The sequence below is a fragment of the Macrobrachium nipponense genome, chromosome 26 (genome assembly GCF_015104395.2).
Source record: "Macrobrachium nipponense isolate FS-2020 chromosome 26, ASM1510439v2, whole genome shotgun sequence".
Classification (NCBI taxonomy): Eukaryota; Metazoa; Arthropoda; class Malacostraca; order Decapoda; family Palaemonidae; genus Macrobrachium; species Macrobrachium nipponense.
The window spans coordinates 30,692,578-30,720,535 of NC_087215.1; the positions used below are offsets into that span (position 1 = coordinate 30,692,578).

General features: G+C 37.9%; 1 protein-coding gene across 1 annotated transcript in view; it reads right to left on the bottom strand.

Moving 5' to 3' along the window:
* LOC135200138 (histone H4 transcription factor-like) overlaps positions 1–27,958 on the bottom strand; it is a 162,671-nt gene that overhangs the window by 114,336 nt on the left and 20,377 nt on the right. The window contains exons 2-6 of the mRNA XM_064228473.1: positions 22,236–22,428; positions 10,145–10,316; positions 9,387–9,541; positions 1,123–1,300; positions 575–727 (exon numbers count right to left, since the gene is read on the bottom strand). Of these exons, the coding sequence (XP_064084543.1) occupies positions 575–727; positions 1,123–1,300; positions 9,387–9,541; positions 10,145–10,316; positions 22,236–22,403 (826 nt within the window). The 5' untranslated portion in view covers positions 22,404–22,428. The remainder of the gene's footprint in view (positions 1–574; positions 728–1,122; positions 1,301–9,386; positions 9,542–10,144; positions 10,317–22,235; positions 22,429–27,958) is intronic.

A 27,958-nucleotide genomic window follows, 5' to 3' on the forward strand; every position in this document is an offset into this window, starting at 1 on the left:
GAGAAGTTATTGTTAAGGCCTTTAAAATAGAATATAAACACACCAAGGAAGTTAAAATCTTTCAATAAAGGCTAAGCAAGGCCAAAAATAACACACCAAGGAAAAGATACAAATGGAATTAAGAGTAAAATAGAACTTATGAATACTCAAAGAGAAATTCCAAGTACATACTGTAGTATTCACAAAAGCATGTAAGCAATGAGATGTCATCAACAGAGAACATTGGTGGATACAAATATACACCAAAATATTAAATGAATGACAACATTCATTTCATCTTGGAAACCACAGCACTCAACTACAGAGTCAAACAAAAGAAAGAGATGCACCGAATCCTAACATCTGGTTCATGGTCAGTTGAGTGTGAGCTGGGCCAGCATGGTAACACTTTTCTTTCGACCCTACATCAACATAACTAAGTCCATTTTAAAAGGAGTGAAGACTACATATGACTGATGGGTTCATATAACAATTAGTACTGTACACTATCCTCCTCCATCTCCAAACACTATCATTTGTAATCAAAAGCACCAAAGAACATAATATAAGATAGTATTACAAAATTATCACATACAGTTCAGAGGAACCTGTCGGGCACAGTGATCGAAGAACTTCGTATTTGAACAGTATATTCCTCCACAGTTTGAGCATCCAACACGTTTCTCCTGGGTATGACTTCTTACGTGGTCGGACAGTCTTGTAGGGTTCTTGAACGTGGAAGAACAGCCTGCAAACAACATTTTCCTACTAAAAATAAGTTTCTAATAAATCTAAATTAAGTGATAAGCAGCATAATGCACCCATCTGCATTACTATTAAAATAAGTTTCTAATAAAACTAAAGTTAGTGATAAGCAGCATAATGCACTCATCTGCATTACTATTATAAACTAGTCTAATCCCATGCAGCTTATCCTAATAAATTCCTTTTTCAAACAGAAATAGAGCAACTTACATCTTATCTAGTAAATCTTACCACTGGAATGGTGTAACCAATTACTGCTCTTCCTCAAGTTTCAACATTTACTATAAATCCACTGAAGTGAAGAGGGTTTCAGAAAACATCAGGAACAAGTCAACAAAGATCACTGTGTTCTCCAAGGAGGAAAACAAAATGCCTTACCTTGCCAGTGACACAAATACTGCTTATTATCATCTGGATCAACGCAGAGAATGTGATTCTGGACGTGCCAATAAAACACTTGGGCAGAAGCAAATCTTTCATCACACTCAACCCACATGCACTGGAAAGGCTCAGGAATCTCTGGAATCATGTTGCGCCCTGATGAATCTACAACACACTGAAATGGCCCAAGAGTAATTACTGTCGCAACTGGCTATAATAATGTCATTACTTTATTTTCAAACATTTCCTCATTTAATCTGGTACAGTGCTCTGTAACTTAGTTTATGCAAACCTCATAAACACACAAAACTAGCAATGAAAATACTAACATACTAAACATAATTTGAGGAAATACTTCTACATTTTTAACAATACAGTAAGCTTCTTTTGTACTTTGAGAAAAAAGTGAAGACTGAATGAATGAGTAAATCATGAAACTTTGGCTACAAAACTAAGCAATTTCAGCCAATCAGAACTAAAAAAATGAAGTTTCATAATAAAACTAATATTGTAATACTTACCTGAACACCTGAATTAGCCCTGGTCACCGACTAGCCCAAACTATATTCCCACAGATTTACCCACTAAGTGGGTAATTTTAATTGTCAGTGTTGCCAACACTGCAGGTAAAATCTAGTCAAATGAGTTACCTGTGCTATCATTGGCAACACTGGTGTAAATACTGGCCACCAGAGGCCAGTCTCCTCAATTGAATCATTCACTATCCAATTGAAGTGGGGAGGAGGGTGGGAATCATTCAGGTGTTCAGGTAAGTATTACAATATTAGTTTTATTATGAGAACTTCATATTGCACTCAGTCTAAGCTTGACCAACAGAAACACTAGAGTTCATTTAGACTATCACTGACTACCTAAACTTCTAACATCCTAACGATACCAAGCTAACTATAAAACTGAGTTGACCACAACGACAGGACCCAGCAAGTAACCTTTCTCTGAAGAAACTGAAAATCCCTAAGGTAGAGTATTGTGATAATCTACACAACTCTCAAATAACTGCCTCCAAGATCACCGACACTGAAAAAATTCCTCTCTTGAATGTCCGGGAAGTGCAGAGGAAGATGGCTCAGGAATAAATCTCTCCTCTTTTTCCCGAAGAAAGTCGTACGGCCTGCCAAAATGTTGGCTTGATGAGCTAGCCCCATGGATACTGATGTGATGAGGTTGTCGAATAGGACTGGATCCGAAGATGCGAATCCGGCACGCTTCAGAAAGCCCATCAGACACGAAAGCATCCACACTGAATGTGACAAAGCATCAGACTGATTCCCAAAGTGTCCCCTAGTATAGAAGCCTCCCGTAAGGAAATACTCACCTGCCTGCTAAATGAAGGAACTCTGGATAGAAGCGCCTCTACCGAGTCGTTCAACAGTACCCTCGAGCCAGAAGAAGGGTTACCTGCAATACCATACAACGGCTTCCTACTAGGAAGCAAACCTGAATCTTGTTTTCCCGACCATACTACCGAAGCCAATCGAGCATCCGCTTCCCTCAATGCCTGCCTACTGAACCAAGGTAGTTTACATGAAGTATGAAGAACCGTAGGTTTTGTCAAATATAGCTCTTCAAACATTACCTGGTTAGGATTTGATGGTTCTTCCGCGACCTTGGACTGCGGAAAAAGGTAGTGAATAAACTCAACCATTCGTTTATATTCCCTCTCCTGCATAATGAAAACCCGAATCTGAAACCGGAACTTTGTCCTCTCCGGAGAGTTCCTTGTCCATCTCGTCAGGCTGTAAAGCAGAAAAAGAGAAGTATGAACCCCTAAATGAACTAATCCTGAGGAAGGGGAACCCAGCTCCGAAACCTTACCTTCCCTACCTAAGCCTACCAGTAACGACCCCGAGCCAACTACAAAGGGTTGCACCAAACCTTTGTCCCCCACAATCACTGCCGTAACACCTGACACGGCCAAACTGTACATGAAAGTTTGCTCCACATCCGCACCGAGTATACCTGGTACCAAGGCGAATTACCCAAGTTGCGCAACCCTGCCCTCACTGAGAGAGGATGGCATAGCCTGCTCGCAAACCGAGCCGAACCTACCCAACCTAGGTTATGCAAAGCCGAAAGAGCCAGATCCGTAGCGAAATGTGTCGGATAACCCAGACCAAAACCAATGAGCGGAGAAGCCGCAATACCTATATCACCTGTGAAAACCATTATCTTAGAAGGACGGACACCCTCAACCACAGAAACATCAAAGGAAGACGAGGGAGTTCCAATCCCTGATATCCCCAACACCGAAACCAAACCCGAACCAACACCATAACCCTTATTCCAAACACCTGTACCACCCTGAACCAGAGAAGAGAAAGCCAAAGGAGAAGGAAGAACAAAAGAAGAAGTCAAACTTGGAACCACTGTTGGTCCCCCGATCACAGAAGTCAGACAGGTAGGCAATATTCCTGTCAGGCCCACACTTACCGCAGTGGTTAAAACCTGACTGTGGTCTACTGAAAGCAACATAACTAATGAACGCATATTCGTTGCTATTCCTCAAGGCCGAGGAACCTTTGCAGAAAGCAAACCTGCGGGAATCTGAGGAGCCAAAGCCAAAGCTAAGTTATTTTTACAACTTACACTTTCAGGGGAAAGGGGGAAATCTGTTACTGACACTGCCTGCTCTGTGCCGGGGTGGCTGACAGTTCCTACTCTTCAGGTCTGTGGATCTCCATGACCCCCACCACCTGTTAGAGCTGGTTATGGAACAGGCAGGGGAGCTGAAAAATGACAAATTTTCTAAGACAATTTGTATTTTTCATAGCTACAAACCTGAGGTCTTAACAATAGGATAATTTCTAGCACCTAGCTGGATCCGGTTAAAAAACAGATGAAAGTAAGGAATCTTGTGACATCTGGCAACGCATGTGTAGATCGGGTGAAGAATGGTCGAAGACCATTCATCAACGACAACGCGTCAGTCTCTCCCAACTCAGGATGTCTTAACACACAGAGGGGCGGCTAGAGGCGGGCAGTATAATGTTAAGACCTCAAGTTTGTAGCTATGAAAAATACAAACTGTCTAAGAAAATTTGCCATTTGTTCATACGCGAACAAACCTTCAGTCTTAACAATAGGATAGACTCATACTTGGAGGGAAGTATAAGACATCCTAGACTGCCTGGGGGCCTACCCACCAGTCCAGCTTCATGAAGAAATGAATTCTGGAGAGGGACTGAAGCCCGTTGAGAAGCTAGAAAAATTGATATCTAACCACTCAGACCCTGAGTGACATACAATGATATATGGGAGAACCATTGTATAGGGAACCAAAGAGAAACTTTGACTGTCTAATAGCAAACCAAGACACCAAGGTTTGTAATACTCTCAACTCCTCCTTGCCAAGGAGTGGAGCATATGGTACCGAATAGAGGGTTTGACATTTGCATATTAAACAACCACACTATCAGTATGACTACCTTACTCAATGTATCAGACCAGTCCAGCGAATGACGTGTCTATTCCTTAACCCACCCGAAGGAAGAAGGAAAGGTACAAGAGAAAGCAGGAGACCAGCCAACTCACTCATTCTCTCATCCACACAACCATCTTAGGTAAGATACAAAAGTGCCTTGTTAGGGGCAACTATGAGTTACACAACCTGTTGGGCAGCCATCACAGTACCCAGGGAAAACATGTCCACAGATCTGTGGGCAACATCCTTAAGATAGAAAGAGGTGAACATGGACTGGCGTAACCAAGTACCAGCGCTCAGCCCTCTATGTACAGCCAAGTTCTTTTTGAAAGCCAGAGAGGGACCAAAACCCCTAACTTCATGCGCTCTAGCCTGCACAGACGTGGTGGTGGAATCATCAAGAGACAAGTACGCCTGTCTGATGGCTTCCCATACCCAAAAAGACAGTATTCCTAGACACCTCTTTCTTGTACGGCCTGCGGTAACAAAAAAGTCTGCGGCAGCCTGGTCTAAGGTGCCGAGTCCTTTTAAGAAAGCAATGCAGGGCCCGGACAGGGCACAACAAACGCTCTTGAGCATCACCACCCACAAGTCACTCAGTGATGGAATGGAAAACGAAGTGAACCTGTCATTGTGCACAGAGGGATTTTGGGTCTTGGCCACAAATTCCGCGACAAATTCGAAGGACAATGACCCCCAACCCCTGGTGTGCTTCACCTCATAGCTCAGACCGTGGAGCACTCCTACCCTCTTGGAAGATGCCAAGGCCAGAAGGAAAACTGCCTTGAGAGTCAAGTTCCTGTCAGATGAGCGACGCAAGGGCTCATATGGACTCTTAGTGAAGCTCTTGAGAACCAAGGAAACATCCCACGTCGGAGGTTTGAGCTCTATAGGAGAACTCGACTGCTCAAACCCCTTAACTACCAAGGAAAGTTCCCAGGAAGAGATGTCGATACCTTTAAGGCGTAACACCAAACTCAGGGCCGCCCTGTAGCCTCTAATGGCAGAAATGGACAACATTTTTCGTCTTTGGGGAAGGTTAAAAGTCTGCTATTCGCTGAATAGAGGTTGCGAGTGGAGAAAAAACCCCGTTACAAAACCAATCACAGTTGATTTCCCATTTGCCTTGGTAAACCTCGGAGGTCGACTTTCTGAGACTGCTGGACATATGCCCAGCTGTCCCTCTGAGAAAAGCCTCTCGCTCGGAGGAGATACTTGATAGCCTCCAACCGTGAAGAGACAGGGCTTCTACTGACTGGTGGAACACTTCTGTATGGGGCTGACACAGGAGATGTCACCAAGGGGAATCTCCCTCGGAACCTCTGACAACAGCAACAGCAGATCTGGAAACCACTCCGCCTGAGGCTACAGAGGGCCTACCAAAGTCATCCTGAGACCCTGTGAACTCATTAGCCTGTTCAGAACTTGACAGATCACACAAAATGGAGGGAAGGCATACACCTCCAGGTTGTCCCAAGGATGTTGGAATGCGTCCTCTGCCAATGCTAAAGGATCTGGGACCATTGAACAGAATATCTCCAGCTTCCTGCTGAAGCAAGTCGCAAAAAGGTCCAAAACGGGTCTACCCAAAACCTGGAAAAGCTTGTCTGCTATCACTTGATGAAGGGACCACTCTCTGCCTAGGATCTGATCCCGACGACCGAGTTTGTCTGCGACCACATTCCGTTTGCCTAAGATATACCTGGCTGAGAGCTCTACCTGATTGCTGACCGCCCACTGGTGAACCTCAACGGTCAAGGCGTGAAGTTGACGAGAAACCAGGCTCCCTGTTTGTTCACATAGGCTACAACCGTGGTGTTGTCCGACATGAGAACGACAGAATGACATTCTACCTTCTCCCGAAACTTCTTCAGACCCAGGAAGGCTGCCTTCAACTCCAAGACGTTGATATGTTGCTGCTTGTCCTCCAAACGCCTGAAGCGATGAAGCCGCCCAACCTGCGAGGGAGGCATCTGAGAACAGAAGGAAGTCTGGTGGAAGAGAATGCAGAGGGACACCCTTCGAAAGATTCTGGTTGTCCAACCACCAACGAAGGTTTTCTCTCATTTCCAGAGACAGAGGAACCATTAACAAGGGTGAGTAACTGGCCAGAAACCAGAATCCTCCCAGTCTCCATTGCAAAGACCGAAGAAGAAGACGCCCATGAGGGACCAGCTTCTCCAGGGAAGATAACACTCCCAGAAGAACCTGCCACTGATGAGCTGACTGATGTGACTTGACAGGAAGTTGAGCGCCACCACCCGTAACTTCTCCAATCTCTGACCCGACGGGAAAACTTTTGCCACTGTCGTATCGCTGACCATACCCAGGTAGAGAATCCTTTGACTGGGTACGAGGTTTGACTTTTCCTGGTTGACTATGATGCCCAGTTCCAGACAGAACCAAAGTAGACGATCCCTGTCCTGCAGCAGCTTTTCCCTGGAAACTGCCAAGACCAAATAATCGTCGAGGTACCTCAGCAAATGGATCCCCTGAGCATGGGCCCAACTTGGCACAAGAGAGAAGACCCTGGTGAACACTTGAAGGGCTGTTGTCAGCCCGAAGCATCAGAAAGAGGCAAAAAACCTTCCCATGAAGGAAGAGTCGAAACCCTCCGATGTTCTCCCTTGCTATAAAACGACTTCTACTGCTCTTTAGGCCAAATAAGGAGAACACGGAAAACCTGGAATTCCGGGGCACACACATTGACAAGGCTGAGAAGGAGCAGAAGAAGCCATAATATCAGCCAAACACACACACTAAACACAAGCGAAACGGGCAATGAACCGGGTAAAGGCCAAGAGAGGTTAACACGACTCTCGCCCAGGCAGTCAAAGAAAAGACTGACGCGTTGTCATAGATGAATGATCTTCAACCATTCTTCACCCAATCTACGCATGCGTTGCCAGATATCTCTTCACCCTATCTACGCATGCGTTGCCAGATATCTCTTCACCCGTCCTATGCATGCGTTGCCAGATATCACAAGATTCCTTGCTTTCATCTGTTTTTTAACCGGATCCAGCTAGGTGCTAAAAATTACCCTATTGTTAAGACCGAAGGTTTGTTCGTTTATGAACAAAGAATGGTTAGACATTGGTTCCCTATTACTAGAATCTTTCTCCTCATTCAATTTTGCCAATAAATTAGAAAAAGGACTTGTCATACTACAAGACAGCCTATCCTCTAGTTTCTTGAAGAGCACTGACTCCAAATCCTCTGATTCTGCCTTCTTAGGCTCAATAACTACCTTGCATTTACTTTTGGCCGCTAGCGCCTTCCTATGCTTTACATATCCTTCCATTTGATCTGTCGACCAGTCCCTACACTCCTCACATCTTTGTGTTAAACTGCATTGCACCTTTCTACAGCTTATACACATAGAATGTCGATCGTGTCTTGAGGGTACTCATCCTTCTTTTGCAGGCCAAGCAGGACTGAGGTGTTCCAGTATCATTGCTGCCATGTTGATTGGAGGGTATAGAAGGGGAAGGTTTCAAAGGCGTGGCTGAAGAAGTGTCTTTAGACGAGGAATCCATGGTCAAAAGCAGAGTCCATCAACTTTTATTAACCAATATGCAAAGGAGAAATCTAAAACGTAATCCAAAACGAAATGCAGGTCGTCCACAACAGGTCTACTCCTAAATTTGCTGTGGGGTAGGGCTGAAAGACCAAAAATGTTCCCTTGTAACAGGATGCATGTTATCCATAGTGCCAACAAACAGCAATTGAAGGTGGGAACCGTCTGCCAACCGATGTCTGGCAGCAGTGTTGCCAACGGTAGACAGGTAACTCAGTAAACAATCTTCACCTGCAGCATTGTTAACGCTAGCAGTTAAAATTTTCCCAAGTGAGTAAATGAGTGGGGTTATGTTCGGACTGGTCAGGTAACCAGGACTAATTCAGGTGTTCAGGAAGTGTACTGCAATATATGAGATGAAATACAACACAAATGAGGCACAGTAAAAAAAGGTCTAAAGGTGGCTATGAGACAAAACCCCACAGTTGCATAATTATTGGATTTCTAATCTGACAGCAACAACCTTACATACAAAATTCAGTCACAATGATAACATTATACAACCATGCACAATAGCGCATGAATATTCATTTAATCAACTCCGCAAATGGCTTCTTCTGTGCCAAACACCTAAACTATTTGATGTACTTACTCCAATTTTTGGTATTTCCTCTCCCTAGTTACACTTGAAAAATATTAGCTTCCTTACCTGGTGATGCATGTTATTATTATTATTATTATTATTACTATTATTATTATTATATATAAGAAGGAAGCAGACCCTCTGTTAGACATTTCCTACTAAAAAGAATGTCTGCATCATTCATGTTAATTGTAGTCATTTACAGTCAATAATTATCATCATCAAATGTCAATATATTTTACTGGATTTCATATTTACATAGTTGGAAATTAAAAGATCACTTTCTCTTTCCTGTGTTCTGTTTTTTGCCCATTCTACTGGTCTATAACTTCATCTATACCTTTATTCCAAGATGTTCTGGGCTTTCTAATTATCTCTAATTTCATCTATACCTTTATTCCAAGGTGTTCTGGACTTCTAATTATCTTTAACCTTACACTTTCACATCAGCAACTTTTCTAACAGATTACTGCTCATCCCTACCCATCATATGCCCAAACCATTTAAAGCTTTAGATCTCAACCTTGTTTCCTGCCCCTGGGCTCCACATCTTCCTGAACTTTCCTCTTTCATAACATTCAGTCACAACTATTCTTAGTCCTCAAGTACTTTAGACATACGAGCATGCTCCAATTTTACTTAGCCCATTAACTTACCTCTCCTGACTGTTGCTTCAGGAGGACACTGCCAATTGCCTTGAGCTTAGTGTGAAAAGCATGGAAACAAACATGACGATTAAGCTCTTCTTTTGAGTCACAGAAATAGCCACACTCCCTCCAGATGCACAGATAGCCGTCTTCTGTAACTGCTCCTGAGGGATAAAATTAAAATGGTGTCTAACAAGAGGACTGTAGGTGAGACCATATAAAACATTTTAAATAGCAGCAGTACAAACTGCTACACATTTGGTTGACTGACTTAATACTGTAGCACATAGCAGAGTACTTAATACATGTTGAATCTTATGAGGGGAAAACCTCATGTCAAAATGTTAATAATGATGATAACAACTTTAGTGGTGTTTCAATTTCTATGAAGCTGCATCAACCCATTAGAAATTGACATCATACATACCAAGCAGAGCATTCTCATACATAATTTAATACCAAGCTAAATCCACTACCTACAATGCACAAGAAGAACTGAGTAGCACCAAGATCCTTGATTTGACAACATACACTATATCTTGACTGGAAAATCATTTTTCATCAGAACTCTCTTTTCATATACAAAAAAAGCAACATTTTTTTACACAAAATCATTGATAGGTCACCCAGACAGTACTGTAGTTATTCCCAATAATAATGTACATGCAACAAAGACATTATGGGGAGTGCTTTTAACTTGTCTCAATTCTCATTAAATGCATAAAAAGGGCAGCTGTAACTACAACTAAGGAAAACTTAGGACTTACTACTGTCAGCTGACAAATGTTCGTCGACATGCTGACAAAATACCTCCATCTTCTTGAATGTGTATGTACATTGATTCCACTCACATTCAAGGGTAATAAGCTTCATACAATCCTCAAACTTAAGAGGTTTCCTCTTTGATGAAGTTGGCCGTGAACTGCTTGAACCCTCCTTCTATAAAAAATAAAATAAATAAATAAAATAATTCTAAAAGACTAAAATGCTAGACATTACTGTAATAGTAAATGGATAATATCTGAAAGCGTAAAAAAAAACTTTCTCAAAAATATTTTATTGCAGTGAACCCCCAGTATTTGCAGGGGATGTGATGTGTACCACCCCACTCCCCCCCATCCCCACCCCACAACCCCGAAGAGCTAGAATCCACAAATACTTAAAAGCGTTCCCCGTCTAAAAATGCTTATACTAAATGCCTATCTTAAAAGTTCAAATACCAAATGTATACTTAAAGTATCATCCTACATCAAATATACCTTAAATTATTATTCTATCACTGTAGTATTAATCTTTTAAATTATATTATTAATATAATTTCAAAGTCATCTTAAACATTTACCATTAGAAATATTTATACATACAGCCAATATCAGAGAGAGAGAGAGAGAGAGAGCGAGAGAGAGAGAGGAGAGCGAGAGAGGGAAGGAGAGAGGGGAGGAGAGAGAGAGAGAGAAGGGGAAGGAGTCGGGATTGAGGGAAAGAGAGACGAGAGTTGGAGAAGAAGAAGCATTGGGGAGAGAGAAGCAGGGTGGAGAGAGAGGCAGGGAGAGGAGGGAGGCGACGGAGAGAGGAGGAGAGGAAGACGAGGAGACGGAGGGGAGAAGAGAGAGAGAGAGGATGGAGAACAAGGAGAAGACGAGAGAGAGAGAGAGAGAGGAGAGGGAGAGACCTTTGAATGGGCAACATCATGTATTTGACCATCAAGAGTGAAATTATTTATGAATTATTTCGGAGACATAGAGAATATGTAATAAGAGAGAGAAAGAGGGAATAACTACTTACGATATCAAAAGATTGAAAATGAACCTCTATAGGCAACACTTTTTCCCCTCAGCCATACATATATTTTTTCCAGAGAGAAAGAGTTACAATGATTAGGATGTCTCAAAGACTTATTAGTCCATCCGAGGAGACATAGTGTGCTCACTTATCTGAAGGAACAGGTTTTACTGTTCATTCACAGTGTTCTAATCATTTGTTGGCAGTTTATTCCATGTGTCACATATCTTGTATGTAAAGAAGTTCCAGGTTACTGTCTACTTTTGCTATGCCTTTCAGTATTCTGAATGTTCCTATTACATGTAGTTGTACTTGCAATCATTGTTTCTAACCATACATGTCAGGCTCTCTACTCATCTTTGGTAACCTATTTGCCTGATGGATGGAATTAACTTTGTGGCTCTTGGTTGTACCCCTTCTCATCTATTTATGTCCTTCCTTAGTGTTGGTGACCAAAACTGTACTGCATATGAGAGAGAGAGAGAGAGAGAGAGAGAGAGAGAGAGAGAGAGAGAGAGAGAGAGAGAGAGAGAGGGCTATATGTACTAGGTATCTATTTGTTTATCTATCAATCCATTTCTCATTCTACCCTTTGAGAGAGAGAGAGAGAGAGAGAGAGAGAGAGAGAGAGGAGAGAGAGAGAGGAGAGAGAGAGAGAGAGAGAGAGAATTATTATTTTTAATATTTAATATCATCTAATCTTATTAATCTTAATACAATTTTAATCAATATAAAAATCTGAAAATTAGTAAACCATTTTTGTATCATAAAAATGTATTTAGTCATGAAAATAACCTCAACATACACTAATTAGTGAATATTTATCTACAGAAAAATAGAAGCTAATACCAACTGGTTAAAAAGAGACTTTCACTGAGAGAGAGAGAGAGAGAGAGAGAGAGAGAGAGAGAGAGAGAGAGAGAGAGAGAGAGAGAGAGAGAGAGAGAGATTTCAGTGTATCCTTTGACCCCAAGAAGGCAGCAATTATCAGAGACTCACTAAGATTGCAACACTCCCCTACCCTTGCTGCCAGGTTTCTTGAAATTTGTGACAGCTCCACCCTCCCCGCCCGTCATGTTAATCGCTCTATAGCGAAGAAACATATATTAATAAAGGAAAGGAAAATGTATCTTCTTCAAGTAGGTCTGTGGCAAGGAGGAATTCTAGCATGTGTTTCAGACATCTGTTCTTGTGATTGTTCGAGAATACTCAGGTGTGTTATGCTTTGCTTAGTTAAGCCACACATTATGGTGTAACATTTCATCTAGATCCTTCTAAAAAGTTCTTGTCGAGAGACAATGACGTTCGCTGGTTAAGCTCCACCCTTTTCAGTGTGTGTGTGAACAGAAACAAGTTAAGTCCGCAGTTCGTAGTCGGAGAGAGAGAGAGGTGTCCCGACGTCGACGATGTAACCCTTTCAGAGAACCGTCCTACAAGTGGTTTTAAGGAGTAAACCTCCCTTCAAGTTTCAAGACTAAGACATTTCTTCCTGCAGTACGAAGTCAAGAAGCCGTCTGAAGGGAAATACATAATGTTTTAGTGAATTATCTTGAAATTATTAGTGACAAACTAGGCCTAACCAATATTTTAGAACACGATATTGAGTTGCAGGACACAGAACCCATTAGGCAGTCCATATCGTCTGAGTCCAGAAAAAGCAGAATCTGTGAGGAAGGAAATTAGTTACATGCTAGATAATGATCTGATAGTACCTAGCGAGAGTGAATGGAGTTCCCCGGTAGTTCTGGTGAAAAAGGAAGATGGATCAGATAGATTGTGCATTGATTTCCGGAAAGTAAACAGTGTAACTAAGCAAAGCAAATTTCCCTTACCCAGGATTGATGATTGCTTAGATAGAATCAGAAATTCAAATTCATTTCACAGCTGGATTTGGCTAAAGGTTATTGGCATGTACGTACCTTTAAGTGAACGAACCCGGAAAATATCTGCCTTTATAATGCCATTTGGTAGTTTCAAGCCCAAAGTTATGGCTTTTGACTTGAAGAACGCAGCCAGTACTTTCCAAAAGTTAATGAATAAAGTTTTAAATGGCATCAACAACTGTGTCGTGTACTTAGATGATCTTGTGATATTTTCAGAGACTTGGGAGGATCATGTAAGGATTTTAGCAAGAGACTTGGAAGCTCTTACAAAAGCGAATCTCGTTCTAAATCTAAGGAAATGCAAATTTAGGAAAGCCTCTATTACTTATCTAGGACATAAAGTAGGTCTTGGTAAAATCTGTCCAAAGGATCGGAACATAGAAGCTATCGTAAATTTTCCAAATTTCTCAGAGCTAAGCGCTCCCATAACTAATCTGTTTAGGAAAGGACGCAGTTTTGTATTTGATGGCACGTGTGTGGAAGCTTTCAACAAGTTATGGGCTATGATTCACGAGCCAGTTCTATTATTACCTGATTTTGGTAAGGAATTTAATTTAACGATCTATGCCAATGATATTGGCGTAGGAGGGGTTTTGTTACAAGAAGTGAATGGAATGGAACTTCCAGTTGCCTATTATTCAAAGAAACTGAATAAAGTGCAGCAGAATTATTCCACTATTGAAAAGGAATTGTTTAGTTTAGTTACAGCCTTGCAACACTTTGAGATTTATGCATGTAGTAGTTCTGTTTTAACTGTGTATACTGATCATAATCCGTTAGTTTATTTGGAGAGGTTTAAGAATAAGAATAAACATCTAATGCGTTGGAGTTTAGAATTACAAGACTATAACCTGAAGATAGTTCATACAAGGGGAAAGAATAATGCTATAGCTGATAGCCTCAATAGAGATTTTTCGGAACGAGTAGCCTGATGACCGTTTTCTATGTTTGCACAGTCGGGTGAGTGAATGGGAAGTGTGTCTGTTTAACTGAGCTAAAGCTGTTGTTTGATTCTTGTTTCTCTTTAAAAAAAAAATAAAATCAGTTTATTTCATTTTTTTTCTTTTGGGGGAACGTGTCATGGTAATCGCTCTATAGCGAAGAAACATATATTAAAGGAAAGGAAAATGTATCTTCTTTGAGTAGGTCTGCGGCAAGGAGGAATTCCTGCACGTGTTTCAGACGTCTGTTCTCATGATTGTTTGAGAATACTCAGATGTGTTATGGAACTCCAGCACGCCGGCCGTCATCAGAAACGCCGCATACTATGATGTAGCATTTCGTCTAGATCCTTCTAAAAAGTTCCTGTCGAGAGACGATGACGTTCGTCAGTTAAGCTCTGCCCTTTTCAGCCCCGCCCCGTGATCGACGTATATATATATATGAACCTCAGGAGTAGAAATCAGATCATCAGAGATAAGAGAAGACGGTAGACACGAAGGATAGAGAGGAAGAGGACGCACCAAAGAGTGTGTGAACGGAAAAAAGTTATGTCTGCAGTTCGTAGTCAGAGAGAGAGAGAGAGGTCCCGACGTCGACGACATAACCCTTCAGAGGAGAACCGTCCTACAAGTGGTTTTGAGGAGTAACCCGCCCTTCAAGTTTCAAGACTAAGACATTTCTTCCTGCAGTACGAAGTCAAGAAGCCGTCTGAAGTTTCTACTGTCCCCTTTTGTGAAGCCCTCCCTTCGAGCATTGATTTCGACAGTTGCAAAGCTGGCCAGCAAGTATTTCATTACCAACTGTTTCCCTCTTTTTAAATATTGTCAGATTTAACTTTAAGTAAATAGGTGAAACCATTCCGCATTTATCTTTGTTATTAGGCTTGTAAATAAACTTCTGTTCTGTTTGAGTTTCTTTCTATATTCATACCCCAAGTTTCAATTGTTTGTGTTGAATCCTTTTTGTTTATTATAATAAAGAACCTGAGCGGATCTTGGTCCGTAAAAGCCCCCCCACCTCTCCCTCTCTCTCCAAGTCTCTATGCTAAAAGATAGGGATTCCCTTCATTCTTACATAATTTTTTAAATTTAAAAACTAAAATCTTACTAATTCCTTATACGTAGTATTTTCTTTAATGAATTGATATTATTGCTGTTTACCTTAATATTATTTGAAAATAGGGATGTGCCCAAGTATAGGTATCGGTGGTATCGGCTAGTTTTTGTGGTATCGGTATCGGTAAATTTCTGGCCGATGCCAGCCAGCACTTTTGTCATAAGTTTAGGAATTTAAAATCCTTCTAGGCTTTCTAAAATCTATATACTAACAAAGCCCAACAAACTACTAGAACCTTTTATAATTTAAATGAATGAGTCTGCTTACTGTTTCTAGCCAATATATAAATTAAAACTCAATAAAAGTACATACTAGTGATTTCAGATTCCTTGTCACCCCATGAATTCGAGTTAGCACTACATACCTAAATTACTACAAGTCTTCTAATGGTAGCCATAATATAAGCCAAACTATATCCAGGTAATAAAGGGATTAAATACTACTTAATAGTTATACTTGACGTTTTATTTCAGTGAAATTTATATGACCTTTCAACTTTTGAACCTTTAATATACAATAACCAGAGAACAAGAATGATTTTAGTAACAATATATATTCCCTTAAATAATAGTAATATGGAGGTAACAGGTATCGTATCAGCTTTAAAAGTTAGTATCAGTATCAGCCAAAAATTGGATATCTGCGCATCCCTATTTGAAAATTAGTAAATCATTTATTTATCATACAAAAAAATACATCTCAGAGAGAGAGAGAGAGAGAGAGAGAGAGAGAGAGAAGAGAGAGAGAGGAGAGGGAGAGAGAGAGAGAGAGAGAGAGAGAGAGAGAGAGAGAGAGAGAGAGAGAGAGAGAATTATTACTTTCATTATTTATTATCATTTAATCTTATTAAACTTAATACAGTACTAATTAATATTGAAAATTAGTGAATAATTTTTGTATCATAAAAATGTATTTAGTCAAAAAACTAACATCAAAGTACACTAACCAGAAATAGATTTTTCCTTACGTCAAAATCCCTTTTATGGAAAAACCCACGAATGAGCGAGTCCTCCCAGGAATAATTTTTAGATAGGGCCCACAGAACAATCCATGAACAGGAGAGTCTGTGAACCTCGAGAACACAAATATGGAGGGTTGACTGTATTTGAGTTATTTTATGTTTACAATATATACTATACATATTACTACAGTAGTGATGGTTAGCAATATTTCTTAGAACTGTTTTGATGGCCACTCCGATAGTCTACCATTACAGACATTCTTCACTTAACAACAACCTGTAAATCTGTGGAACAGTTAACAAGCTTAATTTGTATACTGCAGTGGGACATACTGAGGAATTGGTGGAATATGTATGTCTAACGATCTAACTAACAAGAATTCAATAAAGTAGGATGTGCAGCAGCACATGAAAGAGGAAGAAAAGAATTGAAGAACTTGAAAAAAAAATTCCAGGTAAGTTTAATTAATTACAGTTGCCTTAATGATTTTTTTGTTGTGTATAGTTGATGCATATATGTGCATATGGACATGCTTGCATCACATTAAGGTAAACTGTGCACTTACTGTAAACCCCTTTCTCTCTCTCTCTCTCCTCTCTCTCTCTCTCTCTCTCTCTCTCTCTCTTCTCTTATCCTGTCTCCTCTGTGTCATTCATACTAAAAAAACATTCAATCTTTTTACTGAAAAAAGTTTTGATTCTAATAATAAAAAGGATTCAAATTCTTTAGAGAAAAAATTGAGAGAGAGATCGACGAGAGAAGGAAGAGAGCGAGGGAGAGGAGAGAGAAGATGAGGTGAGACGAGAGAGAGAGAGAGAGGAAAATGCACAATAAGTGTGTAGTTACTGTTGCTGTATGCTGTAATATATCAATGTGTGTGTCTGTTATCTGCTAGACTGATATATCATTTAAGAATAAAAATGTGAAAATGGGTATACTTTTCAATCGTAATGAATGACAGAATGACAATTAGAAGGACATCCCTCGTGCACTCAGCAAATTCAAGTAACTAGTGACCCTTTGGTTCAAAGGCTGACGAATCTTCTTTCCCACCGTTATCCCTACATTAAGGGGTCGGTTGCCTGATGTGCCTTCTCCACTGCCTTCTATCAAAGGCATCATCCTCCACCAAAACCACTCTTCTCTCCATTTATTTTCCGTTCACTTTATCTCACCCTCTTAATTCTCTGGCTCCCTCTCGATCTTCTTCCTCTAAACAGGTTCTTCCCAAGCCCACCTCTTCAACTCCCTCCTCATCATCCACCCTCAAGCATGCCCAATACCATCTTCAATCATGCACTCTTCTTATCACCGCTCTGTAATCTTTACTAAGCCTACCCTCCTTTTATTTCATTCATTTTTCCAATCTGTACGGTGCCAAAATTATAAGGGATTTTGCGGAATGTACAAAAATGTAGAGTAGTACCTCGAGATACGAAAGGCCCCTTACTTACGAAAAAATAAAACCTCGGAGATACGAAGCCAATGCGAAAATTTTAATGTTTACTGCTTTACATACGATACGAAAGTTTTCAAGATAACGAAAAGGTTCTTGCTGTAAAAAAAAGTCCCAGCAGATTCGCCCGGACCAACTGAGAACAATTTTTAAAACTTTCCCAACGCCGCCAACTGAGTAAAATTCGCCACCATTCCTCCCGCTCTCCATTGGTGTTTCCTGATGCCTAGTCAACCCCATAAGGTCCCTGCTCTCCTATTGGCGTCAGCAATACTACCCCGTTGTGCTTTAAGTATTTCTATTAGTTAAAAAAGGATGCTGTTAAATTGAAAAAACTTATTCATGCAATACATTTAATAAAAAAAAAAACCATTAGGTTAAAGATAAGAATAAAAGAATAGAAATGAAACGGTTATTATACTTGTTTGGTTAGGTTTCAGTAGTTGAAGAGAGATAATTGAAAAATTTATAGCTTACTGTGTAAAGTTGAATGATTGGTCGATCCGTTCGATACTCAAATAAAGTGCGGATGGATTTAAAACAGACGTTTGGAACGCTTTTTTTTTTGTTTGTTTATTATAGTTAATGGTTACTTAATAATCATTTGAAATATGAGTACATGCAATACATTTAATAAAAAAAAATTGTGGAATTAAGGATTATCCATAAAAATAAAATAAAATAAATCAGGACTCCCAACAAATACGTATTTTTTAGAATTCTTGCTTCTGTTTATTTATTACGTTACGTAATTAGTATGTTTCATTATAGCTGGTCAGTAAACCTCGGTATCTCCATTCAGGTTAAAGAATAGAAATAAAAGAATAGAAATGAATGGTTATTATTACTGTTGTTGGTAGTTTCAGTTAGTTGACGAGAGATAACTAATGACAATTTATGGCTTTTGACTGTGTGCTTCTGGTGTGTGAAAAATGATTGCTTGGTGCGTCGTTCGATTACCTCGTAAGACGGGCGGTGGTAAAAGAGCTGAATGTAAACAATCGATTGGAAGGTTTGTTTTTGTTTGTTTGTTGTATTTTATAGTTAACATGATTAATTTAATAATTATTTTGAAAATGAAGTACATACTGATTTTTCTTTATACATTTTATTGGCATATTCTAAGGCTTTTAGCTGTTTAGGTTTAGATGTCAGAATCATCAGGACTAGGACTACAGTAGCAACCGGCAAATAAGGCATAGGACGGCTTATTGCTAAGGGGACATATGCTAAAGTCCTCCGTAAATATGCAGTTAAAAATGGGCGGGTTTTTGAACATTACATGCAGTTGAATAGTTACTCAAGTATGTACAGGTTATTTTGCCTTTTTGGAGTCATATTTCTTCCGTCGGATCGGCGTTTGCTAACCCTAGGCTAAGAAACATGTGTTTTAGGCTGGAAATATCAAATTTACCTGGGGTTGTTTTTGGAGGGCTTGGAACGGATTATTAGCCAATTTTACCATGTAAAAGTTTTGTGTTCCAAGGATACGAAAAAACAAAACTCATTAATACGAATAGGGCCGCCTCGGAATGGATTAATTTCGTTATCCTCGAAGGTTACCCACTGTATATCTATTATTAAAGGTGACTTCCCTTGTTCAATTTACAGTACTATATACAGTACTACACTGTTTAAGCATTTACAAATTTAATAAAAATGCTACAAACAGTGCAAAGGTGATATTAATATCTGAAGTTCGAGGGAAACCCACTACCAGTTCATAATTTCAGAACAGTGATTCCAGGATGAAAACACATGAAAATGCGCAGAATTGAGACTGAAGTGAACTCTTCAGAAAGGATTCTTGGCCAGTAACAGTACAAAGATCTTGAGTGATTACGGAGCTATGATTGTGGAGTGCTGATACTTTATTCCCTTATTTATGAAAAACAAAATATTTACATTTTTATGATAAAATAAAGTTTTAATTATACTTAACCAGTAATTGTATAGCTAATAGTTTCACTCATCAGCAATTAAAATCCTGAAACTCGCAGGTCTATTGGCTCAAACCAGTGATTGTTTAAAAATTTATCTCTTATTCAAAAATGTTTCTGTTGGTGGTTCACTTTCTTGTACTTTATTGCACAAATCATTGTCAATAAGTCACGATGAAGTGTTAGATGCACTTCACCACTTTCAGCTTCGATAGAAGAGTTTGGGAGATTTAAAAGCTCCAGTGCATATTCTGAGTCCCTCTTCATAAACTGGATCTAATCTTTCCAAATTTGTATGACATCCTTTTCTGGCAATGTCAAGGTTGGTCTGGCACCTCTCAATTTGTGTGAGGCAATTTCTTTACCAAAAAATAATGCATTTTTGCACTGAAATGATTGCTTACTGTTAGGACTACCCAAGAGAAATCATCCTACTTATGTTAACTAATTTAGATGCAACTAATGCATTTTCGTATTCAATTATCAAAAGACTGTTATATGCTTAAGATACACTCTTGTACACTGTCTTGGAAATAACAAGTCAGAAGATAGTTCTAGTTAGTGAATACACCTTTGTGTGATATGACATCACATTAAGATTACAAAAACATGACTGATCTTGATTGTAAAGAAGTGTTCTAACATATAAAGAAAAGTGAGTAGGGATTTCAGTACGTAGTTATCAATTCCTTAATGTCTCTTTTTTTCTTCTTTTTACAAAAATATGAATTCTAATTGAAAGCTGCAACATTTTTTAAAGGTAGCATTTTTCATGCAACATTATTTGCTTCATTATTAAAGACCTTGACATGTAACTGGTATAGATTAAGTTTTAAGATATGTTAGTTATAAATAAATGTACTATATGAATATATCATGAATGTGTTCATATACATTTTTATCCCTTTTCACTCCAAGTTACCCTTAGTATCAAAATACCTGACAAAATTATCTGATCCACCCTAGTACAGTAGTACCTCAGGATACGAAATTAATCCGTTCCGAGGCGCCTTTCATAACCTGATTTTTGTCGTATCTTGAACCCCATTTTTACATTGTAAATTGCCTAAATTCGTTATCCAAAAAGCCTACTAAAAAACCACCCCAGTTAAATTATTTCCATGACTTACAACACATGTTCATAAGGGTTACGACGCCGATCCGACGGAAGAAATATGACTCCCAAAACAAACGGCAAAATTACTGTACATACTTGAGTTAATATTCAACTGCAGTAGTAATGTTCAACCCCACCATTTTTACTGCATATATTAGGATCTTTAAGCATATGGTCCCTTAGCAATAACGCCTTTAGTCTATATTAGCCAGTTTGCTACTGTAGCCTAGTCTATGAAATCCTGGACATCTAAACCATAAGAAAAGCTATAAGTATTAGGAAATATGCCAATGAAATGTATAAATAATCAGTATGTTACTCATTTCAAATAAAACTATTAATTAATCATTAAACTATAATACAGAAAACAAACAAAAAAAGCTTCCAACCTTTTGATTTCATTCAGCACATACCGAGTAACCAGAAACAATCGCCAAGCAAACCACTTTTACTAGCAGGACAGGTTTAGTAATCATAAATTTTCAATTAATCTCTACTTCAACTACCTGAAACTAAAAAAACAAAAACAGTATTAATAACCATTCATTTCTATTCTTTATTTTCTATCTTTACCTAATGGGAGATACGAGTTTACTGACAGCTATAATGAAAAACATATAATTATTAAAACAAGAAGAAATTCTAGAAAATATTTGTTGGCTTCGATGATAGGCAGTCTGATTTATTTTGTATTTTTTATTTTAGGATATTCTAATTCACAATTTTTTTATTAAATTGGAGTTGCATGTAACTCATTTCAACAATAATTATAAGTAAACCCATTAACGCATAACTAAAACAAACAAAAACAAACAAAAAAGTTTCCCAACCTTTTGTTTACGGTTCACACTAACGAGTTAGCGAACTACGCCAATCGCCAAGGCAACCACTTTTACCTAGCACACAAGTACAGTACGCACTCATAAAATTTTTATTATCTATCTTCAAATACTGAAACACTACCAAACAGTATAAACCCTCACCATTCATTTCTTTATATCTCTATTCCTATCTTTACCTAAAAAAAATTTTTTTTGTTTTTATTAAAATGTATTGCATGAATAAGGTTTTTCAATTTACAGCATCCTTTTGACCAATAGCAATGGCATAGAGCACATAGGGTAGATGCTGAACCAATAGGAGGACCAAGATCTTACGGCAGTGACTAGCATCAGGAACCAATGGGGAGGAGCCGGAGGATTGGTAGCGAGTCTACTCAGTTGGCGGGCGCCACAAGGTTTTAAAATTGTTCTCAGTGGTGGGGTGGGAATCTCGGGACTTTTACAGCAAAACAATTCTTTCGTAACCTGAACTATTTTCGTATTATTTTGTTTATGTAGAGACCAAAAAAAATTTTCGTTGTTTGTTTGCTTTTGTAACTTGAATTTTTTGTAAGCTGGGACTTTCGTATATGTTGAGGTACCACTGTAATATTAGGTATCCAATGCTGCGCAGATTCTTCAAAAATGAGGAAATAAAGAGATAGGTAAAGATCACAAAAGACAAAATACCATACTTAGTTCTAGAAGCTTACGTTAACAGTGACATCATGAAAAGGAGACTCTTTCTATGAAGAGTTACTCAAGGTTGATGACTCCATTATCTGCTAACACCTTACTATTCTATACAGTACAGCACTGTATGGATACATATATCTTACCTCAGGAGAAGAATCTTCCTGGATTTGGAGGTCACAATCTTGTATTTCCAGTGGGTCAATTTCAGTTGTTCTCTCAGACTGCTCAGAAAATACTTCCATGTGATCATTCTCTTCAGGTTTTGGGCTCCCACTGTTGGTGTAAACTACTTCCCATTTCCTCTTCATCATCTTGCAATTACACTTACTGCATTTTCTGAAATAGCAAGCTAGTCTAAACACTTGAAAATGTAAAATTGATTGATTGAATAAAGAATTTAGGCCAGAGGCCAAGCACTGGGACCAATGAGGTCATTCAGTGCTGAAACCGAAATTGAGCAGTAAAAGTTTGAAAGGTGTAACAAGAGGAAAACCTCACAATTGTACTATGAGTCAGTTGTTAGGAGAGGGTGGAAAGTAAGATGGAGGAAAGAGAATGTGAAATGGGGTGCAGTAGAAGGAATGAAAAAGGTTTGCCAGCTAGGCCGAAGGCCATGCTGCCCAAAAGAAACCTTTAGGTAATGCTACAGGTTGCCACCAAACAAATGAATTATACACTGACAGCACTAAACCCCCTATGGGGTTGAAAATATAAAAGGCTCTTATCTTGCACCAATTAACTCTTAAATGCATAAGCACTGCAATACTTGACCCTCCCTAATACTGGACCTTAACAAAATGAATGACTTAAAATAACTTGATTCTTTATATATTAGTACTATTCAGAAAAGGTTGAATGAGACCACTGGATCATAATTCTAGAATCTATAACTCACACAAAAGAATTTGTTTTTTACTCACTGATAAAAATTGCAGCACAAAAAAATGACATTAGTTAAGTTCAACAGCTATCAGTTGGATGAGAACAAAGGGGAAAGTATCAAACTCAAAAGGTAAAAAAACTGATCAAAGAACAAAAATATGCAGTGCAGCTTTCTTCAAACAATTGAACCTACTGCAAGTTGTTGCTAAATTATTTATTATAGCGTTAGTACATGTAAAATTCTTGTAAAGGGCGGGGAGGATAAAAAATTTAAGTTATTTCCATAAAAAAAAGGGCCACTCAAATACTGATGAATGCAAACAGAACATAAGTTTAGGCTACTTGAGGAGTACAGTAAAAATCCAATCATAAATTAAAGGGTTTCCATAATATTCCTGTTGTTATTATATATATTATTATATATATATATATATATATGTATATATCTTATATATATATTATTGTTATATACATATGCAGAGATGCATATTAATAGATAATAGATATATATATATTATATATATATATATATGTAGATAAATCTATATTAATAATATACTATATATATTAAATCTATATCTATATTAATATATTATATAATATATATATACATATTTTGCACACACACACATATATAATACTATATATATATATTATATATTATATAATATATCTATATATATTCTATAATATATATCTAATATATATATATCTATATATATATTATATATATATAATCTATATTCATATAATCTATATAATTATTATCTATATATATAATAATTAGTATATATATCATTATAGATATATATATATATATTAATATATATATATATATAATATTATTATATATATACTATATAAATCGATATATATATATATATATCTATATATATCTATATATAGTATATCTATAATATATTCTATATGATATATATCGTATATATTATATCTATGTAATAAATATATAATATAGATCTATATATATATATCTATAGATATCTAGATATTATAGAGAGATCTAGATATAATTAATATATTATAAATCTATATATAAATATCTATAATATATCTAGATAGATTACTATATATAGGTATTGCTATATAAGATTAGATAATAGAAATATATATAATATTATCATTTATATAGTGTATATCTAATATAATAATATATAAATATAATATATTATATATATATAATTATATATATATATATAATATCTATATATTATATAATGTATCTATTTACTATTATATCTATAGATATATATTATATAGATTATTTATAATAATATACACATTTAATATATATATACACAACACAACCACACACACACACATATATATATAATATATCTATATATATCATATATATATAAATATATAATTATATATATTTATATTTATATATATTAATATTAAATATTATCGTATATATTACATATATATATTATACACACATATATAATATATATATTAGATATATATAATATAATATATATATAAATATATAATATTAGATATAGATATTAGAATATTATATGTAGTCTACGAGACACTGACATACATACAGACCGATACATACATACAGACAGGACATAGATATATAGAGATATAGATATATTAATAGTATATATAGAGAGATAGTGAGAGATATAGAGTGAGAGTAAAGTAAGAGTATAGAGAGATAATATATATATATAGATTATATATATGTATAAGTAGATATATATATAGAATAATATGATTATATAGATAGATATATATTAGAATTATATATAGTTATAGAGATAAGATATAGAAGTAGATAGAAGATATAGATATATATAGTAATCTATATAGCACATATATATAAGAGATTATTATAGATAAGTGATGTGTATATATAGTGCATGCATGCATTGCATGTGTGTAGCTTGTGTGTGTGTTGGTATAAGATATAATATATTATATACATAACAAATACACACATACATCCATACATACATAACATAATTACTATAAATATATATATATATATATATCTAGTATAATAAATATATATATATATATTATATATATATATATATATATATAATTATATGTGTGTGCATATGTGTGGGTTGTGTGTGTCTGTGTGTTATATATATAATATATATAAATATATATCTATATATAATATAATATATATCTAATATATTAAAATAAATATTAAATATAATTAAATAAAATATATAAATAAAAATAAATAAAAATAAAATAAATATAAGTATTAAATAATTGATATTGTTATGTTACAATAAAGGTTCCATACATACTTACCTGGCAGATATATACATAGCTAAGGGGGACTCCGTCGTCCCGACAGAAATTCAAATTTCGCGCCACTCAACTACAGGTAGGTCAAGGCGTGATCTTACCGGGCCTGCCTTCCCTGGGCAGCAGGACTAGGAACCATTCCCTGTTTTCTATCATATTTTTTCTCTTCTTCCACCGTGCTCCTCGCGGGGAGTGGGTGGGCCTTTTAATTGTTCTCTATATAGCTTGCCAGGTAAGTATGTATGAACCTTTATTTGTAACATAAACAATAATCAATTTTCATACAATCAACTTACCTGTCAGATCTATTAACTAGCTGATTGGCAAACCCTTTGGTGGAGGGTAAGAGACAGCTACTTTATGGAATAGACAGGTAAACAACATATGTTGTAGGTATAAATAAAACCTTGGTTCCTACCTGATAGGTGGTAGACTTCGTGGGTGTTTGCCCAGTAGTCTGCATCACCTCAAGAAACTTTAGCGAGATATATGATCTATGGCCAAGAGTTCTTGTGGGTCTGCCGAAGGGGTCTTATCCGGCTTACTCGGCAGAGCCTGAAAGGACTTTGTCAATGGGTGCTGATCCACTTATATGACAATACACCTTATGAAGGAGCACACAACCAATAAACCCGACCACCTGATCCTAACCACATGTTAGAAATAAAGATTGTTCCGAGTTATCCCCGAACTCTTCACAACAACCATAACTCAAAAAACACACTACGCACACATACATAATTTTCAAAAAAAAACAAAAAAAAAAATTTTATACTCATCTTAATTAGATATGACAAGAGTTCTCTTACTGAACAACATAGACGGCCGCCCGTGCTAAACCAAGTCCTTCTGTTACAAGAGACTCCAGACCATATCTAAAAAGAAGGAAAGTATATACTTAAGGATTGGTGTCGGCACCCGTACCCAGGATCGTATCCGCCGATACGAAAGGACCCAGAGAAAAACACTCCTCATAGGTCACACGAACGTCTTTCAAGTAATGAGATGCAAATACTGAGTTGCATCTCCAAAATGTCGTATCTATGATGTTTTTTAAGCGACATATTCTTATGAAACGAGAGAGACGTTGCTACTGCTCTCACTTCATGAGCTTCACTTTCAACAGTCGCAACTCTTCGTCAGGACAGACCTTATGCGCGTCTGTAATGACGTTCCTCACAAAGAATGCCAGAGCATTCTTGGACATCAGTCGTTGTGGGGTCTTTTACCGCGCACCAAAGACCTTGTCTGGAGCCTCCCATCTGATGCTTTTTCTGAAGGTAGAACTTCAGAGCTCTTACAGGGCATAGAGACCTCTCTGCTTCTCTTCCTACGAGACTCGATATGCCTTTGACTTCGAATGACTTAGGCCAGGGATTCGTGGGATTCTCGTTTTAGCTAAAAACAGGGTCTTAAACGAGCAAATAGCTGAGTCTCCCTTGAATCTTACTTTATCTGCAGAGCATGTAATTCACTAATTCTCTTTGCCGTAGCTAAAGATAATAGGAATAGGCATTTTCTGGTGATGTCTCTAAATGATGCCAGATGAGGAGGTTCGAACCTTTCGGATGAAAGGAACTTGATAACCACGTCTAGGTTCCAGTTAGGAGGGACCGGTTCCTTAGACTTTGAAGTCTCAAAGGACCTTATGAGATCGTGGAGATCTTTGTTATCTGCCAGATCTAATCCTCTATTCCTGAAGACTGCCGAGAGCATACTTCTGTATCCCTTTATTGTGGATACAGCTAGATGAGATTGCTCTCTCAGGAATAGAAGGAAATCCGCAATTTCCGCTACAGGAGTAGTGGAGGAGGACAACTTCTTAGTTCTACACCACCTTCTAAAAACCTCCCACTTTGACTGATATACTTGTCTAGTGGAGGTTCTGCGGGCTCTCGCGATCACGCTTGCAACTTCGCGAGAAAACCCTCTCGCTCTGACGAGTCTTTCGATAGTCGAAAGGCAGTCAGAGCGAGAGCGGGGAGGTTTTGATGATTCCTCTTGAAGTGTGGCTGTCTGAGAAGATCCATCCTTCTTGGTAGGGATCTGGGAAAGTCTACGATCCACTCCACCACCTCCGTGAACCAATCTTGAGCTGGCCAAAAGGGGGCTATCAATGTCATCCTCAGCTCCTTTGAAGCCACAAACTTTTTCAGTACTAGTCCAAGATTTTGAATGGAGAAAAGCATAGACGTCTACGTGAGACCAATCCAGCAGGAAGGCGTCTACCATAAGAGCTCTGGGGTCTTCCACGACTGAGCAAAAGACTGCCAGCCTTTTGGAGATGAATGTGCGAAGAGATCCACATGAGGGGTCCCCCACAGAGACCAGAGATCTTGACACACCTCTTCGGTGTGTAGGGTTCCACTCTGTATGAAGGACCTGGTTCCTCCTGCTGAGTCTGTCCGCCCTCACATTCTTTACTCCCTGAACGAACCTTGTAAGAAGGGAGATGTTCCTCTGAGACGTCCAAAGTAAAAAGATACTTTCGTCAGTTCGTAAAGGAACGAGGAGTGAGTCCCTCCTTGTTTTCGAATGTAGGCAAGTGCCGTGTTGTGTCCACATTTACTTGCAAATACTTTGTTCGAAACAAGAGGTTCTAGACTCTTCAAAGCCAGGTGTACGGCGAAGAGCTCTTTGCAGTTTATGTGCCAAGACACCTGCGCTGTTTCCCAGGTGCCTGACA